Genomic DNA, 25319 nt, shown 5'->3' on the forward strand with positions numbered 1-25319 from the left:
CACCGGGCCCTCTGACCACCACCAGTAAGCAACGGATGTCTTGCCCAAGGACACAACGAGCGAGACTGTCCAAGCCGGGGCTTGAACCGGCAACCTTCCGATTACAATGCGAACTCCCAACTCTTGAGCCACGATCGACTTTTAATTGATCAGTTAAAAGTCCTCAAACGTGTCAGTGACTTTTAACTGATCAATTTCCAAGCAGCTGACAGGGTTTAAGCATCACAGTTAAAAGACAGTTTTGGGACTGTTGACCTCTGTCAAAATGTTATTCTTTTTAAGTTATCCTAAGAATATTTTCTATAAACTTTAACTCTGATATTTTATTTTTTACCCATGAATATTTAATGCTCCTGACAAACACTTTCCAGATTTGTGTTATTTGAGGGATTACGTTTGACTCACGAGCAGATCAGAGACTGACAATTCTTTCAGGGTGTAGGTTGGTGGTTAATTCATTAAGCCAGTCTACGACTGTGGGATGGTCCCTTTTCTTCCCATACAGGAAGAATTATAATAATAGAATGATATAATAATTGGATTTAGGCAGCCAGCTGTGTCAGTTTCGAGTTTAAGCAACAATGACTCACACTCACAGAGACCTATGGATTCACATTGTGGGTGTGGGCAGACATTCAAAAGAAGTCATAGTAAAGTGGATTGGATCCAAACAAAGGTTGAGTCATCCAAATTTATCACGAAAGCTGCTTTGGTATATTCAGAAGTGTGTAAAACATAAGAAGCAGTTTGGAGGTGAGTGTGCTGAGCAGCAGGGGGTGTGATACAGTTGTTCGCTTATAGATTGAATTTTGAGATTGTTTCAAAATACATTTATATTTTTTTAAAGGGTTATACGCAACTCTTTTGTGTATATATTTAATGCAGTGATATACATCGTTGTAGCTGTCTCATATTTGTCGTGAAACTGAATGAAAATGAAAAACACTGTTTTGGTAGATGATTGAGTCATACTAACATACTCCCAATAATATGTTTTATTGTCATCTAGATCACTGTATATATTGGGATGATTTGTACCTTATGAAGATCAGACTACTTCTGTACCCTAATGCAGGGGTGCAAATATGCACCTTTGTAAGTTATGTACTGATGTCATTACTGATTTCTATTCATTCACACTAGGAAATGAGCTGGTATTTGTGTAGTGCTTTTCTAGACTCCTTGACCTTTTATATTAGTGCTAAACCTTAGTACTGCTATGCTGCTGATTTACATGACATTTACAGAATGCAACCTGTCAGAAAGCATTATATGCTTTTATTTAGCTTGAATAAACAGTAAAATTTGAAAAACATTTTTTTTGTTTTGGCTCCTGATATTGAACCTTAAAATCTAGAAGAAAGTGTGCAAATATGATTTAGTTATTAATGTTCTTTTCCTTATAGCACTAACTTACTTCAACAGTCTCAGACGAAGATTTTATAGAGAGAAAACCAAACATCCTTATGAAGCAAGAGTAAAACAGTTGGCATTTTGTTAGCACATCCAATTCCAGGGGCAGAGAGACGCAGACTTACATGACAGAGACACACAACGCTAACAGCATGCAGTTTTTAGAGTGTAAATATGCAGAGAGCATAGAAGAGAGATGCTGTGTGCATCGTGATGCCTATAGCGGCATAATTGAAGTGCTCTTCAGGGTCACCGGTCCTAACTTTAGGTTGTATCAAAAAGATAACTTAGAAAACCTTTTGTTTTAAAGACAGGCTGTGTGATTTCTAAACTCAAACTGAAGTTTTGAAGGTTACAGTGAGGAGATTAGGGCCAAATAGAACCTTTGAATAGAAGGTTGTATTTTCAAGATCATGTATATTTTATATATTATTTGTCACCGATAATAGTCACTCATTTCAAATGTTTTAAACTGGTAAAAGGTTTGGGCTGGAGGCAGATTTGCTCTTGTAAAAGATGCAAAATGCAGTAATATGCAATGCCTTCTCTGAAAAACAATGTATACAATGAAATGTCAAGCGTAAGCAAAGATGTGGTTTCTGACACTTCATGTTATTTAGCACCGGGTTTGCTGTTTGACAAGCCAGTGTGATTTGATCAGCACTCTCAACAACTCCTTTAATTTCAGATAAAAAGCCACTTGAAATGTACACTAACACGCTGCCTCGATGCATACTGTGAAACATGGATGGAAATGCACCGTAGTGCCACGGCACTTGGTACACACATTAAAGTTCTGTATTATTTCTTTATTGTGGGAATTTTTAATTTGCTTGTTGCTTTATGGACCAGTATCTGCAAATCTAATTACATTTCCCCCCCATGAGAAAAGCGCTGTGGCGTTAATTAGCAAAACTGAACTAAGATGTCGAACAGTACACCTGCTGAACATCAGCACCCTGACAGCAAAGGCTCACAGAGACAATAGCATGGCTGGTGATTCGCAGACTAATTTCATCGTGGCTTGGTTGTAGAAAAAGGATGTAACATGAAAGCGCACTGATCTGCAGCTTTTACCTCCTCCCACTCCAGACGACACTGACGCGACTTTCAGGAGGCACTTTTGTGTCGTCGTGTTATCAAACTTCCCACTGAGGTTTGTTCAAACATTTCAAGACTGAGTCAACAGATGTGCAGTGATACAGAAAACGTGTTCATACTGAAATATTCTAGGAGAGACGCTAAGATCACACACAGAATACTGAGCTTCTTTGTTCTTCTTTTAACATGTTAGCAGATGTTCCTCGTGTACCCTGTTTATGGAAATGCTTTAAAATAGAAAGTGTGCTCCTGTTACTAAAGCAATGCCATCAGCTGCTACATAGGTTATTGCAACCCTGAAATTTTAAAACGTTTTAACGGATTCCTGTCTAGGAGATAATTTCTCAAAGATATTTTAATGAGTCATATCAAATCAACATTTTGCAAATATGCAGCATCTCACTGAATGGATTGTGAGTTCGTCTACGTTTCAGAGTCACTTTGTGCTCCAGGCTGATAAGGCCGGTGTGTTTTACAAACAAATCCCGCCTGCTGCAGCTCCAGTCTCGTCTTCCTCCCCTTGAGAAGTCCTGCAGAAACACAACCCTCCTTTTTCATAACACGTCTTAATGTTTAATATTAGCGTGACCGGGCTCCTGTCCTATGCTTTTATCATTCATTAAAGTACGATTCTCTTTCTGCTGTGCTGCGCACAAACACATGCATTCACCTGTGCACACATGAGCACAAAGCACCTGTGCATGGCACAGGCTCAGCGTGGCAGAGCAAATATGTCTGTTCCCAAGACAACGAGAGATAATAGAGTCATTATAACAGGACAAACAGATTACACAGTGCAATGCTGTCACGGACTCCACACAGCCCATCAGCAACATCAAAGAAATACTTTAAGACAGTTGGATAGTTTATCCGACATTTCACAACTTTTTTTTTTTTCGAGCTTGGAAATGGTTTTCGTGTGTGTCAGGAGTTACGCAGCAGGGACAAACTAGAAAAACGATAAGCTTTCCTGGATGTATCGTCTTATCAGTCCAAGATAGACAGCACCCAAGTGGATATTATTTGATACAATAAATGTCAGAGATGATTACTTTTACAAGTTAATATCCACTCTGTAGGTCTGTAGGTCATCTCTCTGAATCCCTGTAAAGCCCTGTTAAGCTTCTGTTTATTGCCTTGGAAATGCAAGGACACTAATGAATGCTGGAGCAACGAGAGCTCCGACTGACAGGACATCACTGTGGATATGATTTTATTGCTTTTTGCTTTTTTTCCCTTTTAATATCATTAGTCTTATCACTAACAGGTCCACGTTTTTAATAGTACATTGCTTTCACCATCAGACTGACATTTAGGTGCTTATCTGTCCAGATTTAAATAATAAAAAAAGGAGAATCCACACGAGGCTTGTTGGCAGAAGTTGAACCAATACCTATCACACTTCAACAAGCCTGTGACAGGAAGCTCAAATGACTGAACAGAAGTAGTTTTTAGTTGGCATAATGTCTTCGAGTGCAGCCCATAATGCTGAAGGATCATCTGTGGACGACATTTGTGGTAATATACATACTCTGTCCAGTTGCAATCAAATGAAAGCTGTCACTTCTTCACAACTGCTGCTGTAATTCATTACGTCCTAATTACTCGCTGAGAACAAATTTAAGCAATAAGAATCAATATCAATTAATTTGCTAATTTTGAGCAAGATTGGAAAAAGACAGATGGCTGGGTATACAAATCTGTCCTGAGATGTAATTAGAGTTGCCTAAGACTTTTGAGATGCCACAGGCATGTTTTTGCTATATTTTCCACATGACATTAACCCTGAAAAATATTTTTTCTCCTGCAATAATTAGTAAATAATATATGTATATGTATATGTATATAATAATCGCATGATTAAGCAGTTGCAGATCTGCATGATATATGATTGCATTAATACTATACCTGTGTCGAAATAAGTCTGCAGTAAAATTTATTTTCCTTTTTTTAAACGTATCTTTTTGAAGTAATCACTGCTCATTGTTCAACAGATTCAGTCGGCTCATTTGCAGCAACACTTTATGCGCACTCTTCCAACTTCACGGAAAGAATTTTCAAATAAGCTGTGCTGCAATGCAAAACAAACACCTACGCTCAGTGTTTTTACCCAAGTTTCCTGCTTCTAGATTTTACTCAGGAAGCTCAAATCCTTTTAAAGACGGAAATTCGAAATACTGGACTTTTATTTAACTAACAATACTGCCCCCACTTCCGTTTCATCATTAATGCCATTTAAGTTGGGAGGGGGATTAAATCGATTTAACCTGTTAAAACAATTTAAGCTGTCATAAAGTGAGAGGCTGTTGTCTGTTTCCTGTGAGTTTCACAATAGTCAGTAATACACATTCTTAAAGTGAAATTTATTGTAAGCAGTACTTTATTTTGAAAGAAGAAGCATGGCTGGTCTGGGCTCTCTGCAGTAAGGTTATGTTTAGGTGTGGTCTGTTGTTGTGCTGCAACATTATAGTACATCCTGCTGCATATCGTGTGGGGAGCCAACACTTTTGCACTGTATGAGTTTGATTATCAGAGTTGAATCAGGCTCGGGGCGAATTGAAAAATCAAGATTAATGAATATATTATTTTGTTTAGTTATGGGAAAAGGGTTTGATTTCCCCCCAACTTTAGTTTACTCTCTCATTAATGAACAAGCAGCAGATCTCAGACGTCTCTGTGAAAAATTAGACAGCCTCTTTAATGCCAGTGCTTGGCACCAGATATGATCTGTAATTGCTCTTTTGTCGCAGATACCGACAAAGCTGATGTGGATACTAATCCTCGCGTCGATTGCTATTACTTTTATTGTATCATCAAGAAGATCTATCACTGCTTCAAGCTGCTTAAGTCAAATGACACATACTGTAAGTGTGTCATGTAAGTGTAATCAGACAAGACGAATATGCAGGATTTCTGGTTTTAATCTCAAGCGGGGAAATTTGATGTGTATAACATATTATTGGGTTGAGTGGTTATATATTATTTTAGATTATTTAAAGCAAACTTAAACCTGTGTAATCAAGTTTGTGTTTTCTTTTTTGTTGTAAGGCAGGAGCACTTGTGGCTGTGGAACAGATTGGCAAATATCTGCTTGTTTGCATGTTTGGATTTATTTACGGTTGCATTGTTTTGCTAGTATCCACATCGCTTTTTCTCACATTTTGGTCTTCATCTTCTTATTAATTATTTAATTAATTTATTTATTAATTTGTATGGCTCAGTGCTCAGTGCACTTTGCCAACCCACTTGCTGTGGAATTTTTTAGATTGTACCAAAAAAAAGCCACATAAAAGAGCGGTTGAAGCTAGAGTATGCTAACAATAAAACCAAAATAATAAACTAAAAAAAAACCCCAAAAGATACATAAATCCAATGAGAGCTATTGATTGGTTGAGAACCATAAATCAAACTAATCAGCTAGGTTAGCAAGGTGTTTTCATAAACTCACTGTAATAATAAATGCAATGCTAATTTTAGCTAGCAAAGATAGGCTAGGCTTAGAATAGGCTTAAAACATGCTAACGCTTGATAAAGCATAACTGAATAAATAATTAAAGAATGACATATTAAAAAATTTACCACCAGCAGTGGTCTTATCAATTGGCATTTGAAACCAAGAATATTTGCTGTGAACCTGTTTATTTCTGGTGTAAAAGTGATCATTTTGCCAGAGGGATCGGTTGTCATTAGCTCCCTTTTGGAGTTAGCCTCAGTTTGAAGAACTTCAACTTTCAGCACCATACTGGCTGTTTTTTATAGCATGGGAGGTTGCTGTTTAGTGATAATTTAATTCTAATTTCTTAAGTGCACTCGGCTCCTTTCATATTACGCGCAAAAATAATAACAGTGCAGTTTGGAAAAAAAAAAATTCAACCACTTAAACTCTGCCATAGGATAAGGCAACATTTGAAATCTTGCTTAATGCATTTCTTTAAAGTCCACTAATGAAACCTCAGGTCAGGAACACACATTGCATATGGAAATATAAATGCTTCGATTGCAAATCAGATTGATCCAGCCAAGTTTGCTTTCAGCCTTAGCTAAACACATGCCTGTGTGGGTGGACGGGCATATGGGAAAAGACAGAATCACAATTCAAATTCAAAACACAGAACATTAAATGTTTTTTTATGTATACAGTACACCAAAAATATTATGTCTCTGTTTGAAGGTCAGTTGTTGAAGCGATACACATGCCAACTGATGGTGGGTGTATCTTGGCTAGGACTTTGGTGTTTAATACTTGCAGCTAAAGGCTTTGCTAGAGGAGAGATAATCAATATGACGCTCTACAAGTTTCATTCATATTGCAATCTATGAAGTAACATTCAATTACAATTCATGCACTTAAAATCAATTACACTTCATTTAGAAACCCAGTTGAATATGGTGTATCAATCCTATTGTTTGCCCCACAGGTTGATTTCCAATAGTCTGTTTGTGTGTGAGTCAGCAGCTTGTGGTCTAAAGATAAAGTCTAATTAAGCTAAAAGCTTCACTGGCTCCCCCATGACTCTTTTCCAATCCTTCCTCCAAACTGTTTTACCTCGCCGGAAACTTCAGACTAATTGGACGTCCCTCCTGCCATAATCTTTGAGCCCAAATAAGATTAATGAGCAGACGCATTTCTGTGGCATGTGCCTATTCAATACCTCTTTTGGCACGGCTTGCAGACTCTTTAGAAGATTTCTTGCTTGGTCATGTTTGTCAACAAAAGCTGATCTGGGGCTTTTTGAGTATACAGTTACAGTAGCACTGGTGGCATCAAAACCAGCCCGGACTTGACGTCTTTCCGCATCACTAATTTCTGCTGTCTTTTTGCTCTCTTCTCAGGCTACGGGCACGCGGCGCCAGGGACCGATGCAGGAAAGGCCTTTTGCATGTTTTACGCCGTCCTGGGAATCCCTTTGACTCTTGTCATGTTTCAAAGCCTGGGCGAGAGGATGAACACTTTTGTCAAGTACCTTCTGAAACGCATCAAGAAGTGCTGCGGCATGCGCATCACTGATGTGTCCATGGAGAACATGGTGACGGTGGGATTTTTCTCCTGCATTGGCACGTTGTGCATCGGGGCCGCTGCATTCTCCCATTATGAGGACTGGAGCTTCTTCCAGTCTTACTATTATTGCTTCATCACATTAACAACTATTGGCTTTGGGGACTTTGTGGCCCTTCAAAAGAATCGGGCCCTCCAGAAGAAACCCCTTTATGTGGCCTTTAGCTTCATGTACATCCTGGTGGGCCTTACGGTCATCGGGGCCTTCCTCAATCTAGTGGTGCTCCGTTTCCTGACTATGAATAGTGAGGATGAGCGGCGGGATGCCGAGGAACGGGCCTCACTCGCCGGCAATCGGAACAGCATGATCATCCACATCCAAGATGAATCGCTGCACCGGGCACGGCGGCGACGGGAGCCATACCACGCAGAAGTGACTGATCTGCAGTCAGTGTGCTCCTGTATGCACTATCACTCGCATGACAGCCCTAGTCCGGGGATGGGAGGCCTGGGCTGTGCCTTTTCCCACAAGAACTCATTCAGCTCACAGCTGAACCCCAACCAGTACTTTCACTCGGTTTCCTATAGGATTGAGGAGATCTCGCCCAGCACCTTGAAAAACAGCTTCTTCCCTTCGCCCATCAGCTCGGTGTCTCCAGGCCTTCACAGCTTCACAGACAATCACCAGCTCATGAGGAGAAGGAAATCTATCTAGACCCCAACAACCACAGGACCATAAGTTTTATACACAAGGTCAAACATTTCCAATGCTGCTCCTTTACCAAATCTTATTTCAGCACTTTTTCCCTCCAGTTTGGTTGTATGAAATCGAAGTATTCTTGGGAAACTATTCAAGAACAGCAGGCGCGGACACAAGGGGATGCAAAGCATGAAGCATGGATGTCTATTTTTTCAAGAGATTGCTCCATTTAAGAACCAAACAACACAAACTGCAAGACTTTTCCTTATTACAGATTTACACTACAGAAATTGATATATTAACCTTTGGTTACATACCAAATGATGCACACTGGGGGAAATGCTATTTTTCAAAGGGAGTTGTTTCACCATAACTTGAAGCAGCATTTACCGTTATGTATGTTTCCATTGCCTCACTCCAGACAGAGAATTTAAAGTGACTTAAAGCATCAGGTATTGTTTTCTATAAGCAATCATGTATTTAAATGGATTCACGACACATCAAGCCAAAATACTGTTGCCAATATTAGCATGTGCATTAGCTGTCATTTAATAGTATGCCATGGTTTTTGTGACATTGTTTGCGTCTCTTTTCCAGAACATTTGTGTGAAAGGCATCTGTTTGTCTTTGATCAGAAAGGATCATGCTGCGGTTATTGATATTTCCTCCTGTTCTAGAAACATCAGATCTGGCCATAAAAGCTTTATTTTCACACACACACACACACACACACACACACAAATCAGCCCTCAGTTCTTTTCCATTTAGACAGATTTTCCACTTTTGGGGTCTAACGTACCCAGAGTCTGATAATGATTTTTCCCTCCCGCTGACATTCATGCTAAATATGAGTTCAGTTAAAGTGCAGAGGCTTCTCTCTGCATTCATGATTTTGCGCAGATAATTAGCATTCAAATATGGTTAAAAATGTTTTTAAAGGCAGGTTTTTGTAGTAGGAGTTGCCTTAATGGATAACAATCCAGTGCAGCCACAAACTGTATAACAAATTGATGATTCAGTGCTTTGGCTTCCAGCCATTTGGAGGGCACACATAAAACTGATTCTAAAAAAATATTGCTCAATTTACTAAAGATGCAGCACAATTTCAGACTCTTAGTCTCTCATATGGCTCAATACCCGGAAACAACTGACTCTTATGTTTTCCATAATGAAACCTATCTTTCATTTGACCTCGAATGATGACTTTTTTTTACAAATTCTAACGCTAAAACATAAAAATAAAAGTTACCCCTAATAACATCACTCTGACATCAGCAGGGTTGTTTTTCTATACCTCGAAAAGCTTCATGAGCACCATAAGATCATAGACTCTAAATAGAAGATGGGAAAATTCACGATGACATCACCCTTTTTTTTTAATGAGACATCAGCAATGTGCAAAGTATACCTTGCTTTATCATTTGTTTTTCTATAAATGAAACCACATTTGATAAAATAATGATCATGTTAAACTATTGAGATCCTAAGCTCAAGACAACCTTTACTGAGATCATAAATCAGCAGTAAGTTCATTTTTACGTGAACTTCACAGAGTCCTTTTTGCAACCAGAGGAGTCAGCACCCCCTGTCGATATTTGGAAGTAATGGCCAGCTTTTATTTTCAGTCTCTTAATGGCAAGTAAACTGGAGCATTATGGGAAATGTCGGTCACAACTATCAAGATGGGGATCTATGAGTTAAGCTGAGAAAAGATCATTTATAGGATGTTTGAAAATCACAAATTAAGTCAGATTAATGAAGCTGGCATTACCGTGCCGTGATGTTGATGAGTGTAAGCGGACCCAGAGGGTGGAATTTTTGATAAGTGCAATTAAATTACTCCATCTGAATTTAGAAGCAGTGTATGTTTAATTACAGACACATATGAGCATGCTCCAAAGCCCTGCATAGTACATGATGCATGCCTGTAGCAGCTAACCCTGAGCGTGCTTCTGAAACCTGCACAAATGTAACCACGTAGGACTGAGAGCCCGAGTGCAAACAGTGACGGGGAGGCATGCAGATCTGAACTGACAACTCTTGAGATTTGGATACACTTTGGAGCCATTAGGGAAACACGAGGTGATAAACACATCAACAAGGAGGGAAAAGCTGAATAGTGAGAATGAATTAATAGGAGGGGACAGCTCAAGATTGTGAATAAGGCAAGCTTGATAACACCAGGATGATCCTTTCACTCTCAGCAAAATAACAGTAGAAGAAAATGGAGAGGGAGGATTCTTTTGTTGTCGAAAGGCTGATCTGAGGAAGTGCATGAACTTCAATGTAATGAATGGGCAGATCGATTTTTTCCATTATAACTATGTTAATTACAAACAATTAAGAATGATTTACCAAATAATGAACATTTCTTTTGATAAATCCCAGCAGTTATTTACCTCGCTTTATGACTTTTAATTCAAAAAAAGAAAAAAAAAAGATTTAAATTTTCAATGAAACCCCCTTTTTCTTGATTTCCTGTAGGTGATGAATGCAATCCAAGAAGTCCAAGCGCACAGGCCAAACAAACCGATGTACATATCAAATTCTCATTTTGAAATTTTCAGAGAAATGCAACTTAGAAACATCATCTCCCTGACGCCTGTGTCTTGCCATGAGGCTAAGAAATACTTGATTAACTCTGGATGTTCATGTTGATTACCAGCCTGTTTTTAAGGTCCAATTCACATGTGTTTAAATTTCCATCATGTAAATTAGTCAGGATTGAAAATGCATTTTAACATGCAAATGTAGATTTAAGTGTATATTCTTTGTAAAGTATGGAGCAGGATGGCGAGAATTTTTTTTTAAGTTGCACAGGCCTGGGAGCCTTTTTATTCCCATAGCAGGTTATGTCATGTAAAAATCAATGAATACTCCTGGAAACCTGGTAAAACTTCTGCACTTTAACTTTCAAGTTAAAGCGTGACCTTCAGTATTCTCTGCAGCCTTGTGTTTAACAGGCTTTTATTAATTTCCTGGGTAGCTGAGCATGCCTCACAAGGTGAATGCCATTCTGTTTGGGCAAACGGTAAAAAGCTATGGATCCTATTCAGTCGTGACAAACATAGGCATGGAGTCTAAGAGAAGCCCTAAAAGCATTGTTTCATTATTGGAACTTTACTGGCTTTTAAACATTTTGTACAGCATATTTAGATAACAATCTTTGGAATAAAAAAAAAAGCCTTTTCATGGCTGAGATGCATATGTATTTTTACACATCAGCATATGTGCCTTGAAGAAACAGCAGTCAGTGTTTCTGTTAAAGTGGGCACATTTCAACAGCAGATCTGTTTGTACGTTACCAAATCTATTGTTAGACTATAGCAGTCTGGCTTCGGGCTAACAATAGAGCAGATGCGGTTACATAGAGACAGATTTCAGTCCTGATAAGTCGTATGATGATAAGGAAATCAACATCTGAACCCCACCACGCAGAGTCAGGCACTCACTCATTGACAAAGCAGACTGAATCACTTCCTAACTTATAAAAGACACAATCATCTCATAATGGTTCAAAAGATTATTGTGGTGTATAGCAGCTTGGGTATCCTTCTCATAATGTTGGGTCGCTACTCCTCAGTAATAGTAACACTGTGCTTTCAGAGATAATTGCTGAGCTTTGCCACAACCTCCCACAATGAAGTCAGATGGTGCAAGAAACACAAGGAGTGTGATTATTTGACAGGTTTAAAGGATATAACATGGAAAGTTCAACATAACCCACAACAGGCCACAACCACAGAAAACTTGTAGTATTAATTAAAAACACTACCCATAGCCAATGCTTCCCCTCAGCCTCCTATAAGACACAACTATGCTAGCAGTTTTTAGAATCCTACGTCACCTTACTATCAAGTTGTTGCATTCACAAGATTTTCAGAAAACTTGACGTCTGACTTTTGGGGTTGAGGTCACTGAGATTCAGATTCGGCTGAGATTTTTTTTTAGTAAATACACCTATGGCATCAATTTTTACCTCATTCACAAACTTAGGTGTTCACGCCATCTGCTCGCCCACACAGCAGGGTAATGACAATACCCCAAAAGCCTTTTACGGCTAAGGGGTAAATACTGACGCAAAGCTGACACAGCCTATTTTCGAAGCTGCATCAGCTATTTTTTGTGAACTTGAAAGAATCAGCTGACATTATCAACTTAAAACCATATTTAGCTATGTTTGGTAGCATGTGGGTACTTCAATTAGCTAATGCTGCAGCCACTCAGTGGTTAGAGATGGCCACATGACAAATTGATTGTGACTGTGTGCAACCAAGTCCGCGACCACTTGAAGTGAGATGCCATCTTTAAAGCGACCCTGATGAATCAGCAATAACATGGAGCTCTTGTTCTTGTTGCTATCAGTCTGCAATTGAATGGGGTCAAGCTGGTAACTACATACCAACATCTGTTTGTGATAATATGGAAATAAACTGGTAAAATGATAAATTGTCATTTTACTGCAAAATACAAAATCGCCTTGTAACTGAAAGTGGCCCCCAGGCTAACACAGGTTAGGTAACCAGCTGGTTGCTGCAACTACTTTCAATTGATTGACAAACACAATCACAGAGTAACCACCTATTTTTCCTAGTCTCAATTAGGGTGGCCTCAATGAGGCGTCACTGAGCTATAAGAGGCAAGCTAAAACACACAAACCCCGCAGTCAACGTTGAGAGTCAGGAGCGTCAGTTTTAAGCTAACAGCTACTTAATATCTTTGTACATTACCAATGAAAAAGGATATGTTGTGAGAAAGATTCTCCAGTAAACATGTTTAACATTACAGTTGGAGTCATGTATAGATCAATAGATCTACTGATCTATACAAAAGAACAATATTTACTCTTTCCCAAGATAAATATGCAGCTCCCAAGGTTTCTTGGATGCTATCACCTTAAGAACTTTGCTTGCTGTTTGATGCTTGGCAGATAGATTTCTAGCTAAAGAGCGTTGAGACAAGAGCAGGGCCAGAAAATCAGCCATCCAAAATGCACAAACAAACTTAGCTTAGGGTGATGATGATTCATGATTCTTACTCCAAGTCCCCCGTTTTCTTTTTGTGGTTGTTGTTGTTTCCCCCCATTTTACTTAGTCATATAATCCCAATCAACCAAGGAAGCGGATGATGGAATTCCAGCTTAATGTCACAAAAATATATAAGTTCAGATAGTGAGACAGCTGTATGCATCATTGATTTTGATCTCTTTGGGGGATTTGTTGATAATATGAAACCTTAATATAGCTCAAGGTTATCTGAATGTACTTGAAGAGTACACTGAAGAGAAAACAACTGTTCCTTTTGGACTTTGTTGTTGAGACGTTTCAGTGCTTCCTCCTCTCACCTGTTACTCTGAGAATGCAGTACACCAGAATGATCGTTACCATTATCGAGATCTATCATTACCAGAACACTGATAGGGTTAACCAAATATCTACGCTCACTAAGTGATCAGTGGCATCTGCTTTGCTTCCACTTTCACAGTAAAACCTTTCCAAGCAGCATTTCTGGGGAATGTATCAGCCATAATGGATCATTTTATTTTTTATTTTTTTGAATGGAAGAAGCAAACAAATTAACTCATTTAATCTTCATGAGCTGCAAGTCAGATCGTTTTTCATCCCCCTCCCACACGCGTTCATATTACTCTGATTTTTCAGCCACCACGTCACATGTCACGCTGATGGTCCTCGACTGAATGTTACTCTGTAACAGATGCAGACGGCACGGAGAAACAGCCGCACACGCCATTGCTCTCACCAGACAAACACGGCTGCATATTGTCTTCTGCCACGTGGGGTCATACGATACGGAGGTGATTTGATTCCCGTTGGTCATTGGCTGCTGCTTCTTTTTACGGCATCCCGTATGTGGCCATGCTTGGCTTCCAGGTGTTCCTTACTGCATGTGGCAGTATGTGCAGGCCATTTCTCTGTCAACAGTGCCATGTTTATCTACGACAGGGACAAAGAGACACAAATTGCACTACTATCTGTGTAATAATAGAAAGTGTGTTCCATAACTTCTATTTGTGAAATATCCTTTGCAATAGGTTCTTCTGTAGGTCTGATGAACAAAAAAATACCATGTACCATATTCCTTACAGGAGATTATAGCCCATCTTGCTGGTAATCATGTGGTTTGAGGCCACTGACGTCCTCTGTTGCAATTTTGAAACTGATGTCTGTACAGTGCTCTCTGGTGTGGCTCTCTTTTCAACATTTAGAGAAGAGATCGTTGAGATTTGTTCAGAGTGCAATGAACATTTTACATAACATTTTACATTTGTATGTTTTCTTTTTTCTTTCTTTCCTTTTTTTTGGTGAGTGTGTGTGCATGATTTGGTGTGGGTGACTCACTGGGTTTGAACAGCCTGGGTGAAGCCATAACACACTTGAATAAAAATGATGAGCCTCCTTCTGAAAGCCTCTGTCTTCTTGTAAGTGCTTAACATCTCCAACTTTGAAGTCATTTTACCAAAATCCAAGAAGAGTTTTTCATTTCGAGAACAAAATCCAGTCCGGGGAGTTTCATTGTTACATATTCATTAAACAGCTGCAGGCAAGTTTATCAAACTCATTTGTGATCAGTTTTTCTCAAAATTTATAACATGTTGTTGATTTATCTTTTAAGAGAAAGTTTAGAGAAGGTTCTAAGCCGGAAGCAACTAAAACCCCCAAAGTATTTGGTTAAAAAAGTTAAAAATTAAAATTATGAAGAGAGAGGTCTTAAGTACTTGGGTGGTCAGACAAGGATCAGAGCAAATCTCAGCTGCAGGAGAAAATAAATGATAATTGTATGCAAACCAAATCACCATGCCCGTGCTTAAAATATTTAAGTTTTACTTTATTTCCATAAGTGTCCATGTTAAAGGGATTATATTAATCTATTGAGAAATATGCTCATTCAGTTTCTTCCTGATGAGATTATTGATATCACTTCCAGGACTGCTTAAAGCAGAATAATAGCTTAATTTATTATAAAAACTAAAACCATGGGGAAAAACTAGCCTTCCAAATTTGTGCATTTTAGAAAACAAATGAGTAGAAACAAAGATACTTAGCAAGAATATTTAAGGTTATGTGCTTTTTTATTGAGATTTAGAGGTGTTCCGAGGTCAGCTTTGCATAGAGCCTAACTGGCTATTTGACATTGTTTCCAGTTCCTATGACAAGAAAGCAAAAAAGGACACTGCAATGAAAAGATGATGGTGATTTCCATTCTTCAGTCATTCATGTTTGGTGGTATGGTTTTGCTTTAGGTTAGACACATGTGAGGGACCAAGCAGCAAAAGCATAGAGGACACAGGAAACATGTCTTCAGAAATGGGCTTTTAAAAAATTTTTAACCCCCACAATAAGTTCAGAAAGACAAAGTTCAAAATATAATTAGTAGACCCATAAAAGAGGTCAACTAAATACAACTCTAATAAAAAAGTAACTTCCAGAAGCTTAAACAAACAAAGTAGACACAACTTAACTGGCAACCTAACCTAAACACAAAGACACAGGAGGGTCACCTTTGTAGCGGTTTGGCCAAACCATTTACACACAATAGGGGGAAACAAAAACAAACACCAATCCTAACTAAGCACAAAATAACATAACTAAATCTAAAACACCCCTGTTTCTAACAAGCACTTGGTTGGTCCGAAACAAACCAGGATAATATAACAGAAACATTTGTGATTACTGGCTAGTTTCTGTTGGCAAACTAGATGCTGCATCCTGGACCAGTTAACAACCAAGAGAGGACTGAGAAATACAAAAGACAAGTATGTGTCTTGTCAAGACGAGAGAAAATTGAAGTGCGCACTCAAATTTCCAGTTTCAAAATACCGACAGCAGTCAAAAATAACACCAAGATTCTTTATAGAGAACAAAAACCTCAGTTTTATCAGAGTTGAGTTCGAGAAAATTTAAACACTTCCAATTAGTGATAGCATAAAAACATGAGCTGAGGTAGGAGAAGCTGTTGAGATGGTAGGAAATGGTAGGAAATTCCTTTAAAACTGTAAAGTATATCACCCAAAGACAACATATATATAGGAAACAGAATGGTGTCCAAGGACTGAGCCTTGAGGGACTCCACAAAGGAGAAGTCACATTTGTTTAAATATAAATTCTGAACTGTCTGTCAGATAAGTACGATGAAAACTATTTAAGAGCCAGAGATGCCTGGGACTTAACTTTTTAGTAAGTTTAGTCCTCTGCACATGACACAGTAATATGGTACAGCTTGTAAGCATTCAATTTTATGTTATGAAGGATTTCTGGTAGTAGCCACCTTCTTCTCTGTGAGTGGCTCATGTGGTGCAGCTGGATGTTTAGTAGGTGGGAGAATGAACAAACATCCCTTTTTATCCTCTTCCCACACCGTAGTAATTATACTGTCAGCCCTGAACGTCAGGCAACACAGAGGGCGACACAATAAGAACAGTGGCAGAGGGGCGTTGAGGCCTTCTCTTGGCGGTAAGCCTGTAATTTTGCATCTCAAATAATCATGTAAGCAGAGCCAAGTTGTTCTGCAGTGGTACCAACTCCACCACACCAATAATATGATGCAATAAGCAGGTGCTGACATTTCGTTTTTAGGGGAGGGATGCAAGAGAACAAGACAATGGAGAACAGGAGATTTTTAAAAAAAAATGATGATTGAGTCTGTCTGTACATTTGATGGTTCAACTAATCTCACACAAGTCTCATCCATTTAGGAAAAGTCTGCTTCTAAATACAGTGAATGAGGCTGATGTCGGAGCAATAGAGCTACAATTGAAACCAAGCTGCAAAAGGAGGGTGATTACGATCTGCAAATATTCCTGCAGGCAGCACACAGCACATCATTGTCTTGTCTTGATTGTCTCAAGATATTTAGACTGAAAAAGAGAAGAATTACGTGTGACGTGAAGAGAAATGGGATTAAAGTGTAATTCCAGTGAAGATTGATAATATAGCAGACATGTCTACACAGCACCTTCAGCGCCCCTTTCTTAAGGTAATGCAAAGGTTACAAATCATGCAGTAAATTTCATTTTCTTATACATTTCCTTTTGTTTTTTGTAATCAGTGAAGTTAAATTGATATTTTTTTGTGGGCGGGCTTTATTTAAATTATTACACTGGGTTTTAAACCACATACATTTACGCGATAGAATTAAACACATGACAACACCCACTCATTTTAATTCAGAATTTTGAAGCCTCAACGTTAGCATTTTGACCTCCCCACATGTTGCTTTATTGGAGTAAATGGGACAAATAATGGGACAAGGGGCTGGATTAGTATGTTAAATTGGGAGACAGCTAGCAGGCTTGATTAGCTAGCTATATCCATAAACTGTAGAGCGTTTGTTACACAGACACAAACTGCTTATTAGAGATGAGTTACAGATTAACACAATACCAGACTTTCACTCAGCAAAACTGAAACTAAAACTTGTTGGACAGTCTACAAGGGATTGCCACAGTGGGTCGCTCCACATGTTGGATTTAGGAGAATTTTTACAAAGGATGCTTTTCCTGATAATTTCATTAAGAAGGGCTACAAAAATAAAGGTTGCTCGGTCCATTTCAGTGACTCTCTGGAGTGAAGTGGAGGCAGCCTGAAGTGAACATCAGAGGAATTTCAGCTTTGGCCACATATCCACACCACAGCCAGCTGAATTCAGTTAACAAAAACATCTGTTCTTTGCCCACCTTATTTTTAATCCCACAATGTGTTGTGTGATAGTATCACCAAAAGGAACCGTCTCACATTAGTAAGTAAATGTGTGACTCTTCAAACCAGATGATCTGTCATACGTTCAGTCTGATATATATATCACCAAATAGCTTTATATGAATATAAAGCTGTTTGCGCCGCAGCATTATTAGTTTCTTATAACGACATAGGGGTAAGGTCAAAAGTCTGGGGAAATTTTTTTATGAAAATCTATTAATTGGGTGAGTTGCAAAGTGAATTGGAGCTATGATCACATCAGATAAATGTCCTAAGAAACTGACGAGGTTAGAAACAAGCATTTAAAAGTTTGCCTTCTTCAGAGGATCTCCTTGCAGACTTTTAGCACTCTAGTTGTCAATGCAATACGTCCCTTTTCACTGTTGACAATGAGACTGTGGCTTCATGGATACGTTGCCATATGTTAATGATGTTGCCAGTTGAGAACCTGTAAGGGATTCATGCTTAGTTCTGTCTCCTACTTCTCTTTCTGCATTGGTTAAAGGCATTTAGCTTCTAAGAAGGGACTAGTATAAAGTAATATCATACAATTTTTATGTTTTAGGTCATGTCCGCTGAGTTATATCCTTTGTTTCTTTTAAACAAATGAAGATGACTCTGTTTTTGTAATTGCTCACGCTCCGGACATTCAGCTAGCCTGACGACTTCTTTAATCAGCAGAACAGTTCTCAGCTGTGCTAACATAATTGTAAAAGGGTTTTTCTAATGATCGATCAGCCTTTTACCCTGATAAACTTGCATTAGGTAACACAATGTTCCACCGGATTTTCAGCAACCAAAAACTCCATGGCTGCTGTACATTTGTGCCAATATTCCATTAAAAATGATCAATGATTAAAGGAGACTGAATGCATCTGCATGTAAAAACATGAAAACATTAAAAGCAAGACCATTTCTTAGTGACCCCAAACAGTTTGTGACAGTGCATATGAGATGAAAACAAAATGAAATTAATAATTCAAGCAGAATCACCATTCAGGTGCTCAGTTTTTAGGAAACTTGGACAGACATTTTTACATTCCAGAGAGGTTCTGTGAATTTAGCCTGCGTCAGTGTCACCTTTATCTTCATGTAACGCGAGGCTGTGTGATGTTTAGCTCAATCGGTTACGAATTGTCACAGAACTCCCTGTTTGCTCCAGCTGTATGTATGCGGCATAATATTGTGAGTATTCAGAGATTTTCCAGATAGTAATGTGTTAAGTGTTGGAATCTTAAAATGCAAAGCAGCTCTTTTATAATGTGTGCAAATGGAAACTTACTGTTATTTAGGAGGAAAACATGGTTTGTTTTATGATTATATTAATATTTGATAAGTTAGAATCAAATTTCTGCAGGTCTCTTGCAGCTCACAGCTGGCCCTGTTATGTATGCAACAGTGAGGTCACAGTACTCTTCAAAGGTTGTCTCTGGCACCATCTGGTGGTCAGTGAAAAATGAAAATAACTGCTACTTTTCAGTCATAATTTGAGCAGAAAGGTGCTACTCATTTTTTATTAGCGTAAAATCCTGCTGGGGGGAATGAAAACAAACAAGAAGAACTCAAAGTGAGTGTGGACACTGGCTGCTAAGCTGGAGATCAGCAGAGATCACTGTGCCTTATTGTGACCCTAATCTGTATAATGACATTAAGGCTGCTAAAATCCATTGCAACTATAGTGGCACTGCCTTCACCCGGGTGGCACGTTCCAACGAAGCAGGGACAACAAGAACGCTCCTCTCTGCGAGATATGATTCAACAAAAGTTCAAGCAAGAGATGCTTGCTAAACCTGTGAGTATCCTTACACTGATTCTCATCATCAGTGACTTGTTTTCTATGAGAAAGTCAACGTGCATGTGCAGATGTAGTCATGTTTTACAGTTATGTCTTAGATCACCTTCTAATAATGCATAAATAATAAGCAATGGCTTTACAGTAACTGTCCAGATGAAACAACGAAAAAAAACTTCCAAAAAACCAAAAGTTTATTTATTCAAATTATGTGATCGGCAAAAACTGAAAGTAGACCAATCAACTAAGTTTCATTTGATCGGATTTCATTAAATTGAACATTTTACATGGAAAAATTATATGTCAGTTGCATGTTTCTTTAATTCATTAATAAATAAAATAAAAAAATCCCAAGCTAAGACGTGTGAACTGTACTAGCTTATTTATTTCTGGTGTGCAGTAATAACCCAGCAGCATAAGCGTGTGATGTGAGTGTAATAAACTTTTAAACAGCCTTAGAATGAGGAACTTTTGAAGTTAAGAGTGAAAACAGAAAATATTTATCTTACTGGATGTGTTGAGAGACAGATTCGTCTGTTGCATTTATTTAATTTAGTTATATGTGCAGATATGATCAAAGTAAAGTCATCAACAGTTCTTCTGTCATATAAAGAGCAATTTTCCCTTCATGTGCTAAAAAAATATTTTAATAAGATTCGCTGTACACAGTAAAACTGGATATAAAAAACTGGATAGATCTAAAGACGGAATCATTCCGTGTATCACAAACTTCCTGATTTTCCATCTGAATATTCATCTCACGGCCTTTTGTTGTTCTCCCAGCCTTCAGGCTTGTGGCCACTGTTCTAAAGGACACTGTGCAGCATTTGAAAAACAAATGTGTTAACATTTCATTACATTTCCATGCTGATCACAGTGACAGCACCATTAAGTGTATTTATGACCACAGCCAACGCTCACTGCAAAGTAGGGATCTGTATTGATGACTTTCTAAATTTAAAACAGCCAATGCTGTAAGTAAGCAAATAGTTCGTCAGTTTATTATAGATGTTCAAGTTTGCAGTTGTAAATATTAATCAGTCGTTAATAAATAGATCCGAATCCAGGTGTTCAGTTATTTTCCAGAATGGCTTGAGCCTAACAGTTCCTCGAAACAGCCATCCTAATGAGCTTTTAAGAGCTACAGAGATACCTGGCTCTCCCAGTTACTGCCCATATTAACATTAATGAGCATCCTAACATCCACCGAGACATCAGAGACCCGGTTGGAGTTAGAACGTGTTTCAGCCACATACCAAACAAGCATATTTTGTGATTTTCTTCTTAGAAAACAGCTGAAAATTCAGTTAAAAGAAGGGTATGGGTTAGCCTAACTCTAACAGGTCACTGCGGAAACGATTTATCATCCTTAGAGTAACGCAACTGCCATCAAACGTCTTCTTAAAAAGTTGTTTTTCAAAATTCTAACTGGTAGAAGTCACATTATTTTTTATTGTATGATTCATCTGAGTCAATAACGTGTCTTTTGTTCATGGTGTTTTGCAGCAAGAAGAAATGTTGACTATTCAAGCTAAAAATACCACGTTGCATCGGAATGGTCAAAACTTGAGACCAGCTGCTAAAAAGGGCCGCAACTCCAAGACACCGGGCCATGAAAGGGAGGCAGCGGGTCACTTTGTGACCTCCTTGCCTACCGAGGAAGGCTTGCCACAGCTGGACTTGTTAGCTCTCAAGTCTCCGAAGCCTGACGTAGAAAACCAGACTGAGATTCAAGCCCTCAGACGACCCCTGAAACTTGCCCCGCTGGAGCTGCCAGAGAAGGTGAAGGAGGCTCAGAAGGAAAAGCTTAAGTTTATCCACCAAGAACCCAACCCAGCCTCTTGTAAGCTGGATGGGACCCATACGAGGAAGGCAAAATCATGCATGAGGCAAAGACTGGTAAAAGCAGAGGCATTTCCTTCTGCTTCCATTGCACCAGTCAAAGCCCAGCAGCAAAATCAATCAGCAAGGCCACAGCTGACGCGTGCCAACCCCATAGAGCAGAATGGACACAAGCATCTGGAGGATGTGGTGTGTCGAGGTACCCCAGCTCCTCTGTGCAGCAAACCTAACCCTCCCTCATTTTTCCCTCAAATTAAAGCTCAGGCTGCATGTGGCAGAGAGGCGGCGTGCCACATCCCTGGCAACTTCCAGGAGGAGACAGGTTGGAGGCGGCTAAGGCTGCCTAGAGCACAATGCCTAGAAGAGGATCAGTGCAATTCAAACACGTCAACACTAGGATTATCAGCAGATGAGCGCAAGCTGGTCCAAGGTGTCCAAGGCAAAGGGCAGCGGGGAGAGAGGCTTCTTCGAGGACAGCCACATGTTGGGAAAGGCATCAAACAGCCGCCTGCACCTGCAGCCTCCTGGGAGAATGGAAGTGCCAGGAAGAGCCACGAGGAGGATGGCAGTAAGCAAGCTGCACTCTGAACCGACAGTCAGCTGAAGGTGGAAGCAGAGAACAGGAACTTGATAGTCTGAAGCCAAGTGCTGCTAACTGCAGATTAATGAGGAAAAAAGCCTTGATCGCAAAGCATAACAATGCAGTCCCTCTGGAATGTCTCTAATAAAATAGGATGATGTCATCATAAAGCACACACATGCAGAGGACTGGTATAGACCGGAATGTACTCCAACTGGAAACCTGATTTCTAGTATTTTAAGCAGGAATGTACAACATAATGATTACTCTTCGGCAGTGCTTATTTATTTATTTTTTATTAACTCAAATGTCTCCAGTGTGAAAATAGCTCCTTATGAAATCTCGGGGGTGTACTTGTTGGCACAAAGACCCGGATCAAGATTTTTTTGTGGCCCAAAAACAGAAAATGCAATGAAAAAAACCTGGTTTATGATCAGATGTGTAGATAGGTCGGGAGCGCATTTGTTTTGTTAAATTATCATTCTTTCTGATTTGTTAAAGCAATTCTGCTTTTCTAAGCAGAATTAATTCGACCTATAGGCAGCTACAGGAGTTTCTGAATGCCAGCTGAGTTTTTTGTTGTTGTTCGATCACACTCCTCCACCCTGGAAGTGCTTTAATGTGGCTTTTGGAAACGAGCCAGACAAGTAACATTAGAGAAGTAACTCACCCCAAAGTATGAACACGTGATCTCACTGTCATTACTGCCATAATATACTATCTGCTTTATTCATTAAATTATCTTTGGTAACTAAGTGCTATGTTTGCTCTAGAAATAAAAAGGAGACTGTGGATCCAAAACTTCTTTCCACTGCCCCCAAGTGGTCAGAAACAGCAGTTACTGAAAGATTTACTGCAGTGAAAATCTGCTGCTTGGAGTCAGCGTCTTATAAACACCAAAGGAAAAGCTTCAAAAGCTTTTTCAGGGTTATAGTCTATGCCAACTGTGACCTCTGGCCAGGAATAAACAATAAAAGCCACTAAACAAGAAAAGTAAAACTTTTCAAGCCAAACCTGCAACAAAATCAATGATATAACTGTTTGCAGTGTTTTTCCACTCATTAAAAATCTGCATATGCAGTGCTGTCTCTTGTGGACCCCACTAATAAGAAAAAACAAAGCACAAACAACAACATGTTTGTATATTAAGAAGTTAACCTCTCTAGTAAAGAACCTTCTACACATCACATCAGACTTTCTAGTAAAAGTCCTTGTTTCAGTGCGATCTTCAGCATGTTTTGGTTTCTTTCACTTCCGCAGCTATTACGTTTTATTGCTATTTCTCTTGTTTTATTGAACATCCATTGTGTTCTGTTTGTCTTTGCACCATTTTTCTATTTGCCAGTTTTTCTTAAGCTGCAGTGTGTTTGACCTCTGAGGGCAGTCTAAGTACAACACTACACAAGTCAACAATGACAAGAACTAATTTCACAGACTCTACTGAAGGGCGGCCCTCAAGAGTGATACCCTGGAACAGTAAGAAGTTTTATGGTACAGAAAGTAGCTGTCTTTGTCATTCAGGTTCAGTGGCAGATGCCATTGAGGTGTTTTGAAACCAGTGTGGCTCACAGACGGACTGAAAACGACTCTCAGCTCTCTGAAACTGTGACCCCTGTAAACACTGCTAGTGATTTTATAGCCCTAGTTGCGGGTTTCAGGTAATACTGATTAAATAATTAATTTCTGAAAGGGAGATTTGTCTCCAAAGCGCTTGCTGATGGGACATCATGGAGATTATTCTGGTTTTCTCTGTTTTCTTTGTAATATTGTAGGATCTTTATCTTACAATGTAAAGCACACTGAGGCAACTGTTGTTGTGATTTGGTGCTAAATAAATAAAATTTAATTGAACTGAATTGAATTATCCCCAGTATGCTAATCACAAGTTGTTAGCTGGAGAGCGTTCAGGTTCACAATCTGATTCAACATTTGTTTGGATTGTAAAACATGATCCATCTTTTATACTGTCTTTGGTCTGTATATAGTCTTGTCTGTGGGAAAAGCAGGCAGGGACCAGAAAACTGGAATAAACACAAGGACAAAACACATGATTTGTTCCTTCATACTTTTGAGTTCTTTTCCACCAATCATCTGACTAAAAACTCAGTTATTCAAGGACTGAGATGCTCTCTGTTCTGTCATCAAAAAATGTCTCTGAACAAGTCTCGACATCATGGAGGAGATTGCCATCTTTGAGAATGGACAGAGACGAGTCTGCACCAGGAAAAGTTCGGGCAAAAAGATGCTTTTCAAGGGAGTCATGAGAAATATACAGAGAGCTCATGTGAACCTCCTAGCTTCAAAAGATGAGGAGCTGAAGTCGAAGAGAGCCTGGGATATTCTATAAGTGAATCTAAACTGGAATGTGGGTAATTCAACAGAAAACATGCATAAAGTGCCGGAGAACTCCAATACTTTTATGATGACAGTAGGACAGCTGTGAGCTCTCACAGACAGGAAGATGTCACAAATCTGTGAATCATTGGAATTGGCCTGACATGTAACAGTGGTTACTGATGTCCACCTGATCTGGTCGACATAATTTCAGCACAACAGGTCTCCTCTCAAATGTACGGAAGACGATTAGGGCCACCAGAAGAAAAAGTGGGCACGTCTTTTTTTTCTTTTCCAGAATTCTGAGAAGAAAAATCTGAATTCTGAGATTAAAGTCATAATAATAAATCCTGCCAGTTATTTTGAATCTTTTACCTAAATAAATAAGGAAAGAGCCAAAACTTTATTTTCACTTCTCACTGGAAAACATGAGTGTGAATGGTTGTATATTTCTGTGTCTTAGCACTGCAATAGGATGGCAGCTTGTTCAGGGTGTGGCCTTTTTCAGGACTTATAGATGCTCACTGGAACATGAAAACTGCTTGTATGGAATCACTAGTCAAATATTAAAAGAATTCAATGTCATACTAAATTGTGTGACGATAGTTTTGCGATGTTGTGATGTGATGTTGAAGAACTCTTAAGTACCGTACATGCTACTCTTAAGTAATGTGGCATAAACCAAGCTATGTTGTTCAGGTCAGCTGGTTTCTCACAGAAAAGACTCAAAACTTTTCTTTTTCCAAATAATTACACACATTTACAATAATTTGATTACACAGCAGTGGAGAGTAGACTTTATCAAAATGGTAAATGGCCTGTATTTGTATAGCGCTTTTCTAGTC

At 39.0% G+C, this 25319-nt stretch overlaps 2 protein-coding genes across 2 annotated transcripts in view; both read left to right on the top strand.

The window, feature by feature from the left end:
- kcnk9 (potassium channel, subfamily K, member 9) overlaps positions 1-8233 on the top strand; it is a 42545-nt gene extending 34312 nt beyond the window's left edge. Inside the window, exon 2 of the mRNA XM_005752756.1 lies at positions 7348-8233. Coding sequence (XP_005752813.1) covers positions 7348-8225 — 878 coding nt within the window. The 3' untranslated portion in view covers positions 8226-8233. The remainder of the gene's footprint in view (positions 1-7347) is intronic.
- An 11385-nt stretch (positions 8234-19618) lies between these two features.
- LOC102208136 (uncharacterized) lies at positions 19619-22891 on the top strand. Its single transcript, XM_005752757.1, has 2 exons — positions 19619-19718; positions 21225-22891. The coding sequence occupies exons 1-2, from the start codon at positions 19677-19679 to the stop codon at positions 22146-22148; spliced, it is 966 nt and encodes a 321-aa protein (XP_005752814.1). The 5' UTR covers positions 19619-19676; the 3' UTR covers positions 22149-22891.
- The last annotated feature ends 2428 nt before the right edge of the window (positions 22892-25319 follow it).

This window comes from Pundamilia nyererei, unplaced genomic scaffold, assembly GCF_000239375.1.
Source record: "Pundamilia nyererei isolate P.nyererei 1_Seehausen unplaced genomic scaffold, PunNye1.0 scaffold00378, whole genome shotgun sequence".
NCBI lineage: Eukaryota > Metazoa > Chordata > Actinopteri > Cichliformes > Cichlidae > Pundamilia > Pundamilia nyererei.

Excerpts from the sequence above, each read along its gene's own strand:
- LOC102208136 (XM_005752757.1), top strand. The coding sequence starts at position 19,677 with ATGATTCAACAAAAGTTCAAGCAAGAGATGCTTGCTAAACCT. Across the intron at positions 19,719-21,224 it reads AAGAGATGCTTGCTAAACCT|CAAGAAGAAATGTTGACTAT; the intron begins GTGAGTATCCTT and ends GGTGTTTTGCAG.